Source organism: Perognathus longimembris, chromosome 21, assembly GCF_023159225.1.
Source record: "Perognathus longimembris pacificus isolate PPM17 chromosome 21, ASM2315922v1, whole genome shotgun sequence".
NCBI lineage: Eukaryota > Metazoa > Chordata > Mammalia > Rodentia > Heteromyidae > Perognathus > Perognathus longimembris.
The window spans coordinates 17,686,896-17,703,684 of NC_063181.1; the positions used below are offsets into that span (position 1 = coordinate 17,686,896).

At 35.8% G+C, this 16,789-nt stretch overlaps 1 protein-coding gene across 9 annotated transcripts in view; it reads right to left on the minus strand.

Moving 5' to 3' along the window:
• The window catches only part of Fbxo8 (F-box protein 8), a 34,622-nt gene extending 17,933 nt beyond the window's left edge, over window positions 1-16,689 (minus strand). The window contains exons 1-6 of one of the 9 annotated variants that reach the window (XM_048330302.1): window positions 16,466-16,689; window positions 16,124-16,372; window positions 14,754-14,867; window positions 8,629-8,685; window positions 4,408-4,744; window positions 1,254-1,380 (exon numbers count right to left, since the gene is read on the minus strand). In XM_048330302.1, the coding sequence (XP_048186259.1) occupies window positions 1,254-1,380; window positions 4,408-4,736 (456 nt within the window). In that variant the 5' untranslated portion in view covers window positions 4,737-4,744; window positions 8,629-8,685; window positions 14,754-14,867; window positions 16,124-16,372; window positions 16,466-16,689. Of the gene's footprint in view, window positions 1-1,253; window positions 1,381-4,407; window positions 4,745-8,628; window positions 8,686-14,753; window positions 14,868-16,123; window positions 16,373-16,465 lie in introns of those variants that run through there. The other 8 variants (XM_048330304.1, XM_048330307.1, XM_048330308.1 and 5 more) reach the window with 8 other exon arrangements.
• Between the last annotated feature and the right edge of the window lie 100 nt (window positions 16,690-16,789).

The window sequence follows — 16,789 nt, forward strand, 5'->3', positions numbered from 1 at the left end:
GTAAAGGTAAGAGTCAAATGATAAGATGTGTGTATAGCAGTAAAACTTTGCAATGGTATTTTATTTGGTTTTTACATGTGCTCAAGGAAAAATACATGTACTTAATGAATATCAATTTATTTAAAAGTTAACATCATTGCTGGTATTCAGTACATTTATAAAATCAGTATTTCCATTTAAGATTGTAATAGTTTACATTGGAGAAATATTTGCCTAGTTATAAAAAAGTTAAGGTAAGTTTAGGAAAATCTGGTGTTTGATTTAATTAAATAGTCCTAATACTTTCACAACAAGTGACAAAGTTGGTTTTTGAAAATTAAGTAAACTAATTCTTTCAGTTAAGTTCTTTCAGAAATAATGTACCCAGAAGTAATAGCCCTGAGTGCTATATAACTTCCACTTTGGTTTCAAGGATTAAGTGTAGAAGATACTTAAACATTTAAAGCATAACCTTTTCAAAAATAATTTAAAATAATAAGACCAAGGAAAATTTTCTTTACATTTGATCATTTCTCTATGTTAAGAATTAAATAGTTAACACAAAATTAGTTAATTTTATGGAAGTAGTTTCTGTCTATATGGAAATTTATAAAACTATTTTAAAGGGGGGACTGGGAATATGGCCTAGTGGCAAGAGTGCTTGCCTCCTACACATGAAGCTCTGGGTTCGATTTCCCAGCACCACATATATGGAAAACGGCCAGAAGGGGCGCTGTGGCTCAGGTGGCAGAGTGCTAGCCTTGAGCAGGAAGAAGACAGGGACGGTGATCAGGCCCTGAGTCCAAGGCCCAGGACTGGCCAAAAAAAACCCCAAAAAACAAAAAACTATTTTAAAGGTATCATTTAACAATTAAAATTCAGATGTTAGACGTTAGAATGGTGTTCTGTATGTTTACCTGATAAAACTAGTAAATGGAAAAAATAAACAGGAAAAACATGCTGTAGATAATGTTCTATAGGAGTATCAAAATTTTATGCTAACTGCTAATTTGTATTTCAGTAAGACCAGTATAAGACAGTCATATGTAAGTGAGCAGGTAGAAGGATAAGCAAGTAACATGGAAATGCAAAAAAAAAAAAAAAAAAAAAGACTATATTCTAGCACAACCACACGATACTGACTGGGATTCTCAGTGACTTAAAAGGTATGCTCAATGACTTGGTATTTTACCTGCCAGTTTATTGTGTTACAAAGTTGCAGCAAGCTTATAATAAAGTTCATTTGATACAAATGATATAAATCCTTCACTTACTTCATCTGGGTTGGCATTAAAGGTAAGGCTGCCTTCATCCAGCTGCATATACAGTTTTCTAAAAGAAAATCCTAAAGGTGGGTTCTTATTGTATATGGAACAGTGACCCCACGTGGACTTGCACAATCTGTACAAATTAAGAAAAAATGAGACAAAAAGTTATTGTATTTAATTTTCAAAGAGATTACTAGATGTCAGGTACTAGTTTAAATATTTTAATTGTATTAATCTGCTCAATTCTGTCAACAGTTCTTTAATGCAGACATCACATATAAGAAGCAGAGACAAAAAAGTTGTTCAAAGTTACACAGCTTCATATGAGCATCATGATTTGAATCCAATACGTCTTAAATCTATCTAGAGCATCAAAAGCTGTGATGTTAAGCATGTTTAGATACTGCTTTAAAAACACTGGTTCCTAGGCTGGAGATGTAGCTCAGAGACAGAGTGCTTGTTTAGCATGTCCAAAGTGCTGGGTTCCATTTCCAGAACAACAAAAACAAAACAAAACAAAAAACATTTGTTCTTTACTATCACAATGATTCATGACTGTATAACAATTCTGTAAAACCTGCAAATTACTAACTATTCTTATGTGAAAATATACTATTTCCTTCAGTTTAGGATAGTGATTTCTAACTCAGTTTATAGGGAAGGGCCACTAGTTATTACTTGAAGGTAAAGTTTTATTTGATAATTTCTAGAAATTTTGGATATGCACCATATAAAGTCTTAAATATAAGTTCATTAGAGACCAGACTAAAACTATATTTTAATATGCTTTTGGTTCTTTGCTCCAAGATTATGTAAAGTGTTGTGTGTATGTTTAAAATACCTGCTTCTGGCTGAGAAAACTATAGTTTCATCTCTAATAATCATTATTGATTTTTGTTTTAAACATCCTCACATATACATATACTCATACATACCCAAATATGAACAATTTATTGCTTAGGTCTGTAGTATCAAAAGTTGTGAGGATAAATGGATATCAGAGTTGACTTAAAAACTTGCATTGTTTTTTTTTTAACCAACAGAATGAAATTATTGAGTTTGAAACTATAAATATAATAACTAGTCTTTATCAACATAGCTTGTAAGTTTTATTATTAAACTATGTATAAGCAACAGAATTGCCTAACATTTTCCACTGTTCAACACAGTTGAAGTTAATATAAAAACTCAGCCAGCCTTTACTTACAAACAGAAACAACTTATCACAAAGTAAAAGAAAACCCAGCCCAGGTATGGTACTACACACTTATAAAGCCTAGCATTTGGAAGGCAGGAGGATTGAGAGTTTGTGCAAGCCTGGAAAAAGAATAAAAAGAAGACCCACAGTTATAGGCATACTTGTATGGCAAACAATAAAGGAAACATTTCTTAGATATCACAGAAGTTACCAAAATGGGTTCACTATGGAGTCCAGGCTGGTTTGGAACTCACGTTTCTTCTCCAGAGGTTTTCCCTGGGTTTACAAGTATGGGTTGCCATGCTCAGAAATGTTCTGAAAACATTTCTTTCAGAGATGAACAATGTTGATTTAAACCCCAAATGAAAAATTCATTCTGACTGAGCACATAAGCTTAAAAATAAACGTTTTAAACTTCAAACATAGGAATATAAGTGAAGTTTTAGAGGTATAAAATGTAGAAAAGAAAATCAAGAATTGGTCACTTTTGGGCTGGGAATATGGCCTAGTGGCAAGAGTGTTTGCCTCGTATACATGAAGCCCTGGGTTCGATTCTCCATCACCATATATATAGAAAATGGCCAGAAGTGGCACTGTGGCTCAAGTGGCAGAGTGCTAGCTAGCCTTGAGCAAAAAGAATCCAGGGACAGTGCTCAGGCCCTGAGTCCAAGGCACAGGACTGGCAAAAAAAAAAAAAAATTGGTCACTTTTAAACTACTTAATTTCCTCTTATGTTCATATAACGCATTAATAACATTAATTTGAAACATGACTAATAGACTTTTCTCTTACACAGTGCCTTTACCAGGTCAAAGCAGTGAGAAAGTTACAAGATGAAACTAGTGGCTTTTGAAGATTTATTGGCTGAGAACTATATAATTTTTATACTATATTGCTGTGATACCAGAAAGCCTAAGTTAGAAATGTCAATACTAACAAATATACTTTCATTACAGTTTGGCAATTTAGGTTAACTTCTTAATTCTCTCAATTAGATTTATAGTTAGAAATGAATTAAAGTCTGAGGGTTTGAATTATGGTTTAGCAATAACGAGCCTGCCTAGCAAACACTCTAAGTTTTATACCCAAGTTCTGCTAAAAAAACCCTCCAACCTTAAAAAAGACTTGTTGCTATGCTATTTATCATTATGAAATTCAATTTTAAAATAAATGAAATATTTAAACAAACTTCAATAAAGAATGCCAGAAAATCTGAGATTCAAATTCTTCTATGTTTGGTGATGATCTTAAGACTTAAAAGAAAAAATGTACATATAATATTTTTGTGTGATGCTATTTCAGGAGTATCTAAGATTAAGGAAGTAGATTATATGATACCAGCACTCTTAGATAGCCACTGCTAAAATTTCTGTAATCTGTTTTAAGTTCAGCTAGTGATTTGATCCATCTACTTACTAATATTTGCTTACTTCACAAAATAGTGTTTAGAAAAACACATAAGTGAAGGTTTTACCAGTTAAAATTTATGCCAACAAGCAATTTTGTCCAAAAAATATGTAGGTAAACATACATATACTCCTGTTTGAAAACAATAAAAGCAATAGCATTTGAGAGTTAGTTATTGATTACTTTGACAGAACTCTATGAAAAGCACAATCTACTACAGAGATGTGAGACTCCTCATTTCTAACTATACATTTTAACTTTAGAATCTTGTACAGTTTTGGAATGTACTGGCAATTTCTTAGAATAACTGACACAAGTACATTACTACACAGTGATCCTCCTCTTCTTACCATAAAGCCATTATTGTCTTCCTCTTCCTAATATCAAAACTGGCTGTGATGACAAAAATGTTTTTATTTTCCCAGGATTTAATAGCACAAAGTCCAAGTCTAAGTTAAAAGAAGTTATCTCATAATATATGCAGGAGGTTCTGAAAAAGCATTAAGCATGACTGTGTTCAGAGCTCTGCATCAAATATTGGTGGGTTTAACTTACCCTTGCCAGAGAAGTTCATCATTAGCAAGGTCCTGCCAAACACAGGATGCCAAGCAAAGGTCAGTTGCATTCAGGTAGGACAGGATGGTGAAGCTTAGCTCTGGAGGCAGCATTTCCAAATTAATGAATCCTTCCTGTTCTTTAGATTTCCTTGCTTTCAAAAGATGATATATATCAATGCCTCCTTGGACTTGTTTCCGGTGATTGGTACCAGCGATGCTGCTTGCCGCCATTCTCCGGCTCTGCTCTCTGGTGAGGTAGCCTTGCTCACTATAGCCTTCCTGCTGGAGCTGCTGGTTTCTGGCCACTCTCCACAGCCCTTGACCCATCTGCAAGCCTGCCAGAGTGTAATAAGGGTGACGTTAAAAAAGTAATCCATTCTTCCCAATGGTATAACAAACCTGACATGAAGCATTCATTTATCAGTATTAAAATTCCTAATTAAAGCCTAAGAAAAGCAGTGGTATATTATGAAGAATAGGTGGAACATTTTAAGTGACAAGTTTGGATAGAGAAAGTTTCAGGAATGTTTGGTCTGATCATCACCTTCATTCTAGCTTGCTAACTACTTTTAAAGTCCACAGGTGACAAAATCATTTTTCATGTGGTAAGGTTTAGAAGTTACTGATGTCCTAAAGACTCTTACAAACTCTAATTATGTGGACGTATGGGCCAGTATTAAATAAAGCTCTGATCACAGCATAGGACTTTAGTTAAAAGTCCTCCAGACACTGCTTTTTATCACAATTCAGGCTAAGCTAAGCTGGCCCCTTTTAACCAAACTCCCAGATGCATAACAGCTGTGAAACAGACTTGTAGTTTATGCTTGCCAGTCTACACTTACGTTGTAGACTGTAATAAAATGTAACATAGGCCCTGAAGTCTAATTCTAAAACCTTATAAATTAGACACCTAGAACACCAGGATAAATAGCTCAGCAATAACTAACAACTTATTTGGTTCTGTGGTTGCTTTAAATGAAGAATCATAATAATTTAGACTAATTTTCTTGTTCTTCTCTTTATAGCCCAGTGGATTCCTGAAGTACCTGGAAGGCACAAGGTATGCTTCTCCATCTGTCTGAAATCAGAGCAGTACTGGTTCTGTTACATGTATTACATGTACATACAGATATTTACATACATACCGATATTTAGAAAACATCTAGCTTGGACTTCAAAACAAGAAAGAAAAGAAAAAAAAATTAAAAGCACCCACAAAGACAAAACAGAAATACAAAACAAAAATCAAAATGCAAGAGATCAGAGACTGTATATTCCTAGGAATAATTTAGAAATTGAGTAGAAGTTCAGAGAATTTCAAAGATATTTTCAGTACTTAAAAAGAAGTAGCCCGGGGCTGGGGATATAGCCTAGTGGCAAGAGTGCTTGCCTCGTATACATGAGGCCCTGGGTTCAATTCCCCAGCACCACATATACAGAAAATGGCCAGAAGTGGCGCTGTGGCTCAAGTGGCAGAGTGCTAGCCTTGAGCAAAAAGAAGCCAGGGACAGTGCTCAGGCCCTGAGTCCAAGCCCCAGGACTGGCCAAAAAAAACAAAAGAAGTAGCCCACATGATGCAAACAAGGTAAGTATTTGCCTGCTGTCTGGACAATGTCTAGCCTATTCGATTCCTTATTGATGAAAGCAGAAAAAAATAATGCAGGATAATTTTTAACTTCAGCTCCTCACACTAAACTGTTTGGCATTCCACCAGCTTAAACTATTAAGTAAGGTTATATGTATATGTGTTAGGGGTAGAGTTTATATATGACATGGTTTTTAAAGTGTGGTAAAATTTGTTTTTGCACACACACACAAAACCCCTTTCTTCTCTAGCATAATGCAACAAAAATAGTATCAGTTCTTAAATTAATAGTTGAGCTTAAAATTTTTATTTTAAAAGGGTAAGCAAATGAAGCAGTGGTAACTCACTGGATTCTATGTTGAAAATGAACCATACAACTTGTGGGTGGAGATGGTAGGGAAAAACTGGGAGTTAGGGGAGGGTTGACATTGTCCAAAATGAAATGTACTCTTTACTTTGTGTAAAGGTAACACCTCTGTACATTACTTTTATAATAACAATTAAAAAACCTTCAACCCCCCCCCCCCAAAGAAAACTAGAAATTTAGAAATAAAAAGACAAACTGAAAACTGGGAGGAAAAAAAACAAAAACGTATATAAAAGTACTAGTATACAAAGTATACAAAGAAGTCTTAAAACCCAACAAGAAGAAAATGAACAACCCACTTAAAAGTGTATAAAAAAAAGCTCAGTGGATAATCTAATATTCTTATACTTTAAGCATTTAGTAAATTTTCTGTGTTCCTTTTCCTGTTAGAAAAAAAATCTCAATAAATAATCTTACTGAAGAAGATTTATAAATAGCAAAGAAGCACCCAAAAAGATGCTCAACCTCATATTTTAAGGAATTGAAAATTGAAACAGCGAGATACAACAGAAACAGCCAGATTCATCAAGGACAAAAATCTTATTCCTGGGAGTCATTAAGCCTCCATGAGGCTCTCAATATAGCATAGCTGTTAATGACCACTGCCATCTAAAACAGACATCAGTTGTTATCATCACAGTAACTATGAATCGAATACACTGTGAGTGGGAGGTATATTCTCTATGCTAAATCTATAGATTTTCCATTTCTCTATGACTCCTTTAAAAATACTATTAATTATTCATACAGCAAACAGTGTGTGTGTGTGTGTGTGTGTGTGTGTGTGTGTGTGTGTGTGTGTGTGTGTGTACTGCTCCTGGGGCTTGAACTCAGGGCCTGGGAGCTGTTCCTGAGCTTTTTTGCTCAAGGCTAGCTATCACTTGAGCCACAATTGTACTTCTGACTTTTTGGTGGTTAATTGTAGATAAAAGTCTCATGCTGCCCAGGCTGGCTTTTAATCATGATCCTCAGACCTTAGCCTCCAGAGTAGTTAGAATTATACCTGTGAGCTATGGGTGCCTGGCAAATACTTCACCTTTAAAAGATGGATTTTCGTTAATGTCTTTTTTATTTCTCTTTCACTTAAAAGAATAACCTTAAATGACTTTCATCAGTATATTCTGATCCTTGTCATCTTCTGTTCCTGATAATGGAAGCCTGTCAACTGAATTTCCTGTCAAATTAATTTCCCAAGTTATCATTTAAATGAGATAGAATGACTTTTTGGTTTTCTTTTTCCAGTCTGGTCTAACAGTCCACTTTCAACACAAGCAGCTATGCAACATGGACCATCACCCCTCTGTACACCTTTAAAGGTTAAAAGGGACCAAACTTGTGTAAAGGGTAAACAAGACCGGATTGAGAAATAGGTAAGGAGACAGGGAAATATTATTTTTTAAATAACTATACAAAGGGACAGACTTAAAAGTTAAAACCAGGAAATAAATTAAAAAAGCAGATCGGCGCTCCTCCTACTGTATCTCCTTTTGAATGTCAGGTTACACGATTAGGAGAAACAGTGGGAACTTTCTCAATTTTCTGTCATTGAAAATATTATAAAATTCTGGAAACTTCCTGAACCCTTCCAAGATAGAAAGAGGGAAAGGGCGTATGTAGCAAAAGGAAGTCCTAAAAGTCATTTGGGTTTGGGTGGCCTCACTCACCTGTCTAAGGGTTAGGAGTTGTTAGACTGATATGACCACCTGTATTTGTCTAGCTCAAGAAGTACAAAAGTTACAAAGAGGAGCCATTTTGAGTCTTTAATTCCCATTTCAGCCATGGAGAGCAGGGAATGTTTCTGTTTTTCTATTTTTCCTCAGTTTTTAACCATGTAAATCCTTGCTAAAACTAAACAAATCAATTAGATACAACTGCCTACCTATTATATATTAAAAACTGTAACTGAACCAAATCATTGCAAAGACAGAGGAATATAAAATGATATAGCCACTTAAGAAGAACTATTGAGCAGCTTCATACAAAATTAATTATATTTTTACCATATTATAAAGCATTCTCAATTCTTGGGGGGTGTGTGTGTGTGTGTGTGTGTGTGTGTGTGTGTGTGTGTGTGTGTAACTTGTATATACACAGAAGCTCATATATGAAACCTTATAGCAGTTTTATTAGTAATTGCCACAGCTTAAAAGCAAGTAAGATATACTTAGTAGGTGAATGTTTAGACCACATGACATCTATGCAATGGAATAATATTTAGCACTAAAAAATGAGCTAACAAATTACAAAATATCATGAAAGAAACTTACATGCATAATACTAAGTGAAAGAAGTCAATCTGAAAATATGATTCCAATTATGACATTCTGGAAAAGGCAATATGATAGAGATAGTAAAAAATTATTAACAGAAAAAATTATATCATGGTTTTCCTCATTTGTAATAACTAGAATATGTCTAGGATATTTTTAGGTGAGGACCACAACAGCTACATGCATATGACCATATAAAATGATTCTTTTTGAAATGAAGTCCAAGAAATGGAAGCAAGAAATGATTATTATTGTACTGTTTTCAGTTATTTCTACTTTCTTTTTTTCCTTGGGTTTATTCCCTGATGTCATTATTTATTTCTATACCCTTTGTCTTGTATATAAGTTTATCTGATTTGGGGAAGGGAAGGGAAATCGTAGAAGAAGTGGGACAAATGATGAACCAATTCAAAAGTGATTCTCAGTAGACACTATGTTGAAAATGAATATTACAACTTGGGAGGGGGGTCTAGAGGGGAAAAACTGGGAGAACATGAGGGAGGGGGTGAAATTGTTCATAAAGACATGCACTCATTATGTACCTTTCTGTACGTCACCTTTACAATAAAATTTAAATTAAATATATAGTATCAGAGTTCTACATTTGGTTAATGTTTAAATATTCCATATTACTTTATAAAATAAGTACCTAGTTTTGACAGAAATGCCACATTTCATGAGATTCTAAATCACATGGAAATGCATATTTATTTTAATCAAGATATTTCTTTAACTTCACAAGAAAATATATAAATCACATTATTTGCTAATCTTATCTAGCATGCTTTTTAAAAAATAATGAAATTTTATTGTTTTATTCATACTTATTATTTTATACTACTACTGAAGGTAAGCAACCAAATATGGTCACCGTGGTGTCAGACACGCCAAGATGTAAGGCATTTAAGAACAATTTTTGTGCATTTCCTCTACAACATCTTCTAGGGGCATATGGCTAAGCAGCTGTTGTTACACTTAGATCTGTTGCTAGGGAACAAAAAAAAATCAGGGTTATTTCCCTAGGCTCTGGACTTTAATGAGCATCATTTAAATTGAGTACTGGATAACATGATTCAGAAAGTATTCAGAAGGTAGAAAGAAGCAAAGCTAGCAGCTGGCTCTTAAAAAAAACAACAAAACACCACAGAGTGATGTGGATAGGGAAGGAATGGAGCTCGTGTAGACATAGTTAGGACAAAGAAAATGTTCATTTTTCGTTTTTAAATGTCACACAGTCCTTCAAATCCTTTAGCACTATTTTTTTCTTTTAAGTAATTCTTGATATTAAGTAGGAATACAGTATAATAAACCAATCTGAATAAATACGTTTATCCTCTATAGAAAGTAAAAAATACAGTGCTCCATCCCTTCCCCCATTCTGCTTAGGGTAAGAAGGACATGGAATACAGTTAGTCAGAAAATTGATAAAAATTTCAAAAGGATATGAAAATCATTCTGTAATGTATTAAGTAAATCATACAGGAAGCATGGTTTGTGGAGCTGTGAAATCAGATTGATTTTAGTTTGAATATTGATTACTTTCAGATCTTGGGGAAATTTTAACTACTTACTCTAAACATCAGCTTTATTTGTTCATATGAAATGTGAAAAAATAATGATCATAACAATATCTTAACAGTGCAAAAGGCTGCTGTATTAAACAATAATATGCATAAAGTTCACTATAGGACTAATAATCGATTCATGTTAGATATTACTTTTATTTTGGAAAAATCATTTTCATCAAGTAAAAATGATGAACACTCTATTTCCATGAGATATGCTTCAATTCTTTGATGTCCTATTGTTCATGCTGATACAAGTATAGCTCCACCAATAACAGCGCTGTAAAACAGATCCTGGATGTAAAAGAGATGTGACACATGATACAGTTGCTTGCTGGCATTCTGTATTTTTGTAATATGCAGTATTTTTTAGATTTGTATTAAAGTAGTACCTAGAAATACAATGTTAGTATTTAGTTAATATTGTTATTTCCTTGACTTTTCAGTGACCACAGTAAAAATTATTCATATTAGCATACTATTACAAACTCTTATACCCCTACATATTACATATTTTGGGGGTGTTGTCAACAGTAGGTGCCCAAAGAAACTCTTTTGACAGGAATATGGGGAAAAAGTGCATCTTTTCCCCAAATTCCTCCTTTCCAGTCAACGTGGATTAACTTAATGGGGCTAGCAAAAGGCACTGCTTCTAACATGTGAGCTATGAATAGCCAGTGAGATAAAGACAAAACAAAAGCAATGAGATAATATCAACAGAGAAATTTGTAGTGAATTTGATGAAGATCCTATTGGCCAAATCTAGGGTAATTTGGTAATCAAAATAAAACTGAGTTATAATCTATTTCATGACAAACAATCCTTAGGTCTCCATAAAATCTCAATAAATATGTAAAGAAGCAGGCAAAGTTCTTTCTTAACAAGACAATACCAACTAATAATAACAGAATAATGAAGTTATAAAAATCCCTGCTTGGGGCTGGGGATATGGCATAGTGGCAAGAACGCTTGCCTCGTATACTTGAAGCCCTGGGTTCGATTCCCCAGCACCACATATACAGAAAATGGCCGGAAGTGGTGCTGTGGCTCAAGTGGCAGAGTGATAGCCTTGAGCAAAAAGAAGCCAGGGACAGTGCTCAGGCCCTGAGTCCAAGCCCAGGACTGGCAAAAAAAAAAAAAAAAAAAAAAAATCCCTGCTTTATAACCTCCAAAAGGAAACAAAACAAGCAAAAATTATCAATAGATGCTGAATGGAGTTTGATAAAGAATGGAATGTTTATAGACTCTCAAAATATATCCTCACATATTACTCACATACGTGTGTGTGTGTGAGAGAGATTCATACCTCCAGTTTTTCAAATACTAATTTTATTAATTGCAAAATATGAAATACTATAACTTAAAGGGGGTATTTTTTTCAATAAAGGGCAAAAAGAATTCATGTGTCTTTGGATGTATTACAGACAAAGTCTGTAATGTGAATCTAATCATGATGAATTTCAAAAAATGTTAAATGAAATTTTATTTATTTTTTTTTTGAAAATCAACAAACCAGAGTTTAATTTGCATCCTAGAATAAACGGATCATCTCAATCCATCCAACAAATGCTGAAAACATATTTTTACCACAAGTACACGGAATATTCATCAGGATCGATCATATGAGATGCTACAAAAGAAATTCTAACCATTTTTAAACAGTAGTGGGGTTTGAACAAAGGGCCTTGAGTTTCCTAGGTTAAGAGACTATTACTCTAGCCATGTTGTTAGCCATTTTTTCTTTTCTTCAAATTTTTATTATCAAACTGATGTACAGAGAGGTTACAGTTTCATACGTTAGGCATTGGATACATTTCTTGTACTCTTTGTTACCTCGTCCCTCATGCCCCCTCCCTCCCCCCTTTCCCTCCCCCCCCCAGGTGTTCAGTTCACTTACACCAAACTGTTGTGCAAGTATTGCTTTTGTAGTTGTTTCTCTTTTTTTACCCTGTGTCTCTCAAATTTGGTATTCCCTTTGAATTTCCTACTTCCAATACCAGTAAACACGGTTTCCAATATACTCAGATAAGATTACAGAGATAGTGTAGGTACAACCACAGGAAGGTGATACAAGAACATCATCAATAATAGAAACTACACATACACATTGGACGTTGAAAGTAGTTACAACTGTGATATAACAATTGTTTCCATAACATGGAGTTCATTTAAAAAATGTTAAATGAAATTTTAAAAAGAATCGAATAGTCCCTTCCCCTCAATCACCAAGTCCATGAAAGTCAATGAAAGATGAGCAAACAGTTTCAGGTTAAGACATTTACCCTAAAATGACTCAATAACATGGAGGAGTGTGATTATGTAGAAGAAATAATAAAGTGAGGTGGCAGAATGTGAAAAATTAGTGAATTTGGTCAAAGAGCATGCAAAAGTTATTGTGATTAATATTATAATATGCCTGTAGCCAGAAATCCAATAGTTATAGAATCCAGACATGAAAATTTGAAAAACCTTGTGTTTGAGTTCAAGAATAATTGTTATCCCTGTAATACACTGAGAAGAATTACTTAAAGAAATAGCATAATAATGTAAGTGTAGGAGACCCTGATTAAAAAAAAATCAATGTATTAAATAAGGGATTTTTTCCCACATTTAGCAAGGAAATTTTATTTTTAAGATCAGATAGGGCTGGGAATATGGCCTAGTGGTAGAGTGCTTGCCTCGCATACATGAAGCCCTGGGTTTGATTTCTCAGTGTCATATAAACAGAAAAAGCTGGAAATGGTGCTGTGGCACAAGAGGTAGCAAAAAGAAGCCAGGGACAGTGTTCAGGCCCTGAGTCTAAGCCCTAGGACTGGCAAAAAAAAAGAAAAGAAAGTAGAAAAAATTAATTTCTATGACACATTTAGAATCAGATTTGTAGCCTATCCTTTTATTTATTTCTTCATATCCAAAAGAAGAGACCACCAAAGTTGTTTGGGTAAACAAATCTTAAAAAGAAAAAAAATACCCTGATAACAAATCAGACTGCCAAAATTTAAAGGCAACAACTACAGAGAAATGAAAGAAGGTCAAAGCCATGAGGAGGTCTTTCTAAGAAGAAAAGGGAAATAGCTAAGTATCACAAGGTCACAAGGTACATTCAACACATAAAAAAGCCTTCACTCATTAAATTTAAAGATCTGGTTCTGCAATAGTAGTTTTTCTTACTAAAAGGTATACGATTTGTAGGTGTTTCTTTAAATTCACATAGGCTTACAATATTACTTGGTTTTATGAAGAGTTGGTCCCTATGCTGTAATTTGGTACTGTGAATAAACAATGGAAAAATGTGATACACACACAATGGAATTCTACTTATCAATCAGAAAGACTGACACTGTACCATTTGTAAGGATATGGAAAGACTTGGAAAAAATTATGTAAAGTGAAGAAAGCCAGGCCCAAAGAAAGGTAAGTTGTATGGTTTCCCTCATTTGTGGTAACTAGAATGTGCCTATAAATGTACCAGTAAACACACTGGATGGTAAAAATATATATATATACTGGGACATGATAAATTATACAGGTCTCTAGACATTCACACACAATGAGACCAAAGGAGGACATTCTTAGGGGAGCAACACAAAGGTGCAATGCCTGTGTGCACTGATCACATAAAATAATAGCTATCGAAATAAACTCCAGAAAATGAGAGCAAGAGGTCTCCTCCTCCTCCTCCTCCTCCTTCCTCCTTCCTCCTTCCTCCTTCTTCCTTCTTCCATCTTCCATCTTTCTTGTTTTTTCCAGTCCTAGGGCTTGAACTCAGGACCTGGGCACTGTTCCTGGCTTCTTTTTGCTCAAGGCTAGCACTCTACCACTTGAGCCACAGTGCCACTTCTGGCTTTCTCTATATATGTGGCATGGTAGGATAATGGGTGAACAAATGCAGCAGTGGTACTCAGTAGACTCTATGTTGAAAATGAAGTATACAACTTGTGGGTGGCAACAGGAGGGAAAAACTGGGAGATGATGAGGGAAGGAGTAACATTGTTCAAAAAGAAATGTACTCTTTATCCGACTTATGGAACTGTATATCACCTTTATAATAACAATGAAAATTAAATTAAAAGATAATAAAAAGAAGAAAAAAGCCAGGCTAGAAACACAGTTCAAGTGGTCAGAGTACCAGCCAAACAAGCCAAGCAAGCTCAAGGTCCTGAATTCAAAACTTCCTCCCTGATCCCACCCTTTGCTTGTTCATGAAATACTCCTACGTAAGCTTCTGAAGTGCTAAGATTACAGGCACAAACCACCAATCCCTGGCTTAACCAATATCAAAGATATAAAAGGGCAGTGGATAAAATATATTAAATTGTGATACACTGTACTCATGCAGACCATAAAGCATGAGCAGTCTTTACATACATAAAGCTTTTCAAGAAAAATATGAAACATAAATAAAAAGAAAAAATTCTCCTCTTCAGATAGTTAGAAGAAGAAAAACAAATCTTTCTCAGAGACAAAGCTAGTACACATTTGCTTATTCTTTTACAATTTAGCATTTTTTCTTGTCTGAATGCATTTCTGTTGGACATAATTTTTCTCAGCTTTTCTTACCCAAGTGATTAGCCAGGAAATTTGTAGCAGGTGGCTTCAAAATGTCATGCAAAGATCTTTGTCTCCTGGGATTCTCACTCTATGTAATCCTCTCCCTGTCTATTTTGAGTTGAGCTTAAAAAGTAGTTACAGGGCTGGGGATATAGCCTAGTGGCAAGAGTGCCTGCCTCGGATACATGAGGCCCTAGGTTCGATTCCCCAGCACCACATATACAGAAAACGGCCAGAAGCGGCGCTGTGGCTCAAGTGGCAGAGTGCTAGCCTTGAGCGGGAAGAAGCCAGGGACAGTGCTCAGGCCCTGAGTCCAAGGCCCAGGACTGGCCAAAAAAAAAAAAAAAGTAGTTACAAATACATCAAGGGCAGCAGTAAAGGGATATTATTTCTGAGATTAGGTTGTAAAATCTTCAGGTCTAGGATGTTCTCTTGTATTGCACGTGTTTGGGGAAGGTGGCTGCCTCATACCAAGAAGGGACCCATGTGGTGGAGAAGTTATCCTATCCCACCTCAGTAACCTTAAGGTCAGATCACAACCCCTACCTACAGCCTGGCTGCAATCTCCTGAAAGGACCCAGAACCCAGCCTACTAAAACTGTGCCCCAACCACTGGCCCACAGAAACAAGAGATGTTTTTTGTTGTAAATTGGTTTGTGGCTGACTTGTTAATCAGCAATAGAACACTAATGAATTATCTTAGACAAGTTGTCATAGTAATTGCTTTAAAATGGAAGTTTCTGAATCAATCAGAAAAAAACATAATAAAACAGAGAGAGAGAGAGAGAGAGAAAGGATTGAGTGTGGTGACTTCAATTCTAACATTCCTAACTGCATGGGAAGATCTAGAGTTTGAGGAAAGCTTGAGCTAAATATTGTTCCAGGTCAATATGGGCTATCAGCAAGACATTATCTTAGGCAAAGCAAAACAAAAGCCTACTCAGTAAGTCAATAAATAAACAGGAGAAGGAAAGCTGAAGCAACAAATTGGCTACGTTTTTCCAATAAAGCTTATGATGTATTGAATTGGAGAGAAAGAGCATCCTTGAGAAAAACCTCATAGGTCCGATTGTTAAATTGCCAAATACATATAGAATCAAACACTAAACTATACACCAAAGCAAATGAGTGAGAACTGAGATTTATGTAGTTTCACGCAACAAATAATACAAGCTTCCATCACATTGAGAGACTGGAGCCAAGACAAAGAAACAAGGCAAATTAAGAATTTAGCGAACTTCCCAACAGATATTTAACTACTGCAGCCAGTAACAATCAGGACCCTCTTTGTATGTGTTTGAATTCCTATTACTTGAGAATAGTAAAAACAAAAACAAAACACCCCCAAACTTCTGTTTTGGCGACCCAATTTTAACTACCTGAGAGCAACACGTGGACCCGATGAAAGTAACCCTTGTGGGTCGATTCACTTTCGGAACGACACCAGGTCACTACCTAGACACCCAAGTTGACCTATTCCTCAATGGCCTAGAAACTCATCTACTCCCGCCTGGTGATACCGATTCTTCCTTTTAATAAGTCACCACGGCTGTCCATCAACATGCTTCGCGCTGCCATTGGTCGTGAATTCCTTCAGGTCGGTCACTTTCTGCCAAGAGCCAGACTGTCTTTATTTCCGAGAAGAAAAAAAAATGAGAATGTGCAGGCAAAAACAAACAACCCAAAAGGAGGTTAGACATGGCCCAAGCCGACACCTGTACCTGAGCGACCTGAGATCTCCACCGCCGCCGCGACGAATCGGCCTCAGCACCGGAGCTGTCCACCAAACCGAAAACTGTTCAGCCGGGAACGGGTGCCCAGGCCATGGAGAAGTCTGTGTAAAGTTGACTCGTTCAGGTCGGTGAAGATGACGGTGGCCCAAGCACCCGAGGGAGCACCGGGGCCCCCGCGAACTCGGAGCACCCACAAGTCAGAGATGCCCACCGCCGGAGTTTTGACGTTTCCTATTGTTGCCGGAAGTGACGTGAGGAGCCGACCCTAAAGAAGAAACATTTCCGTTCTCGCTTCCGGAGATTCGCCACGGA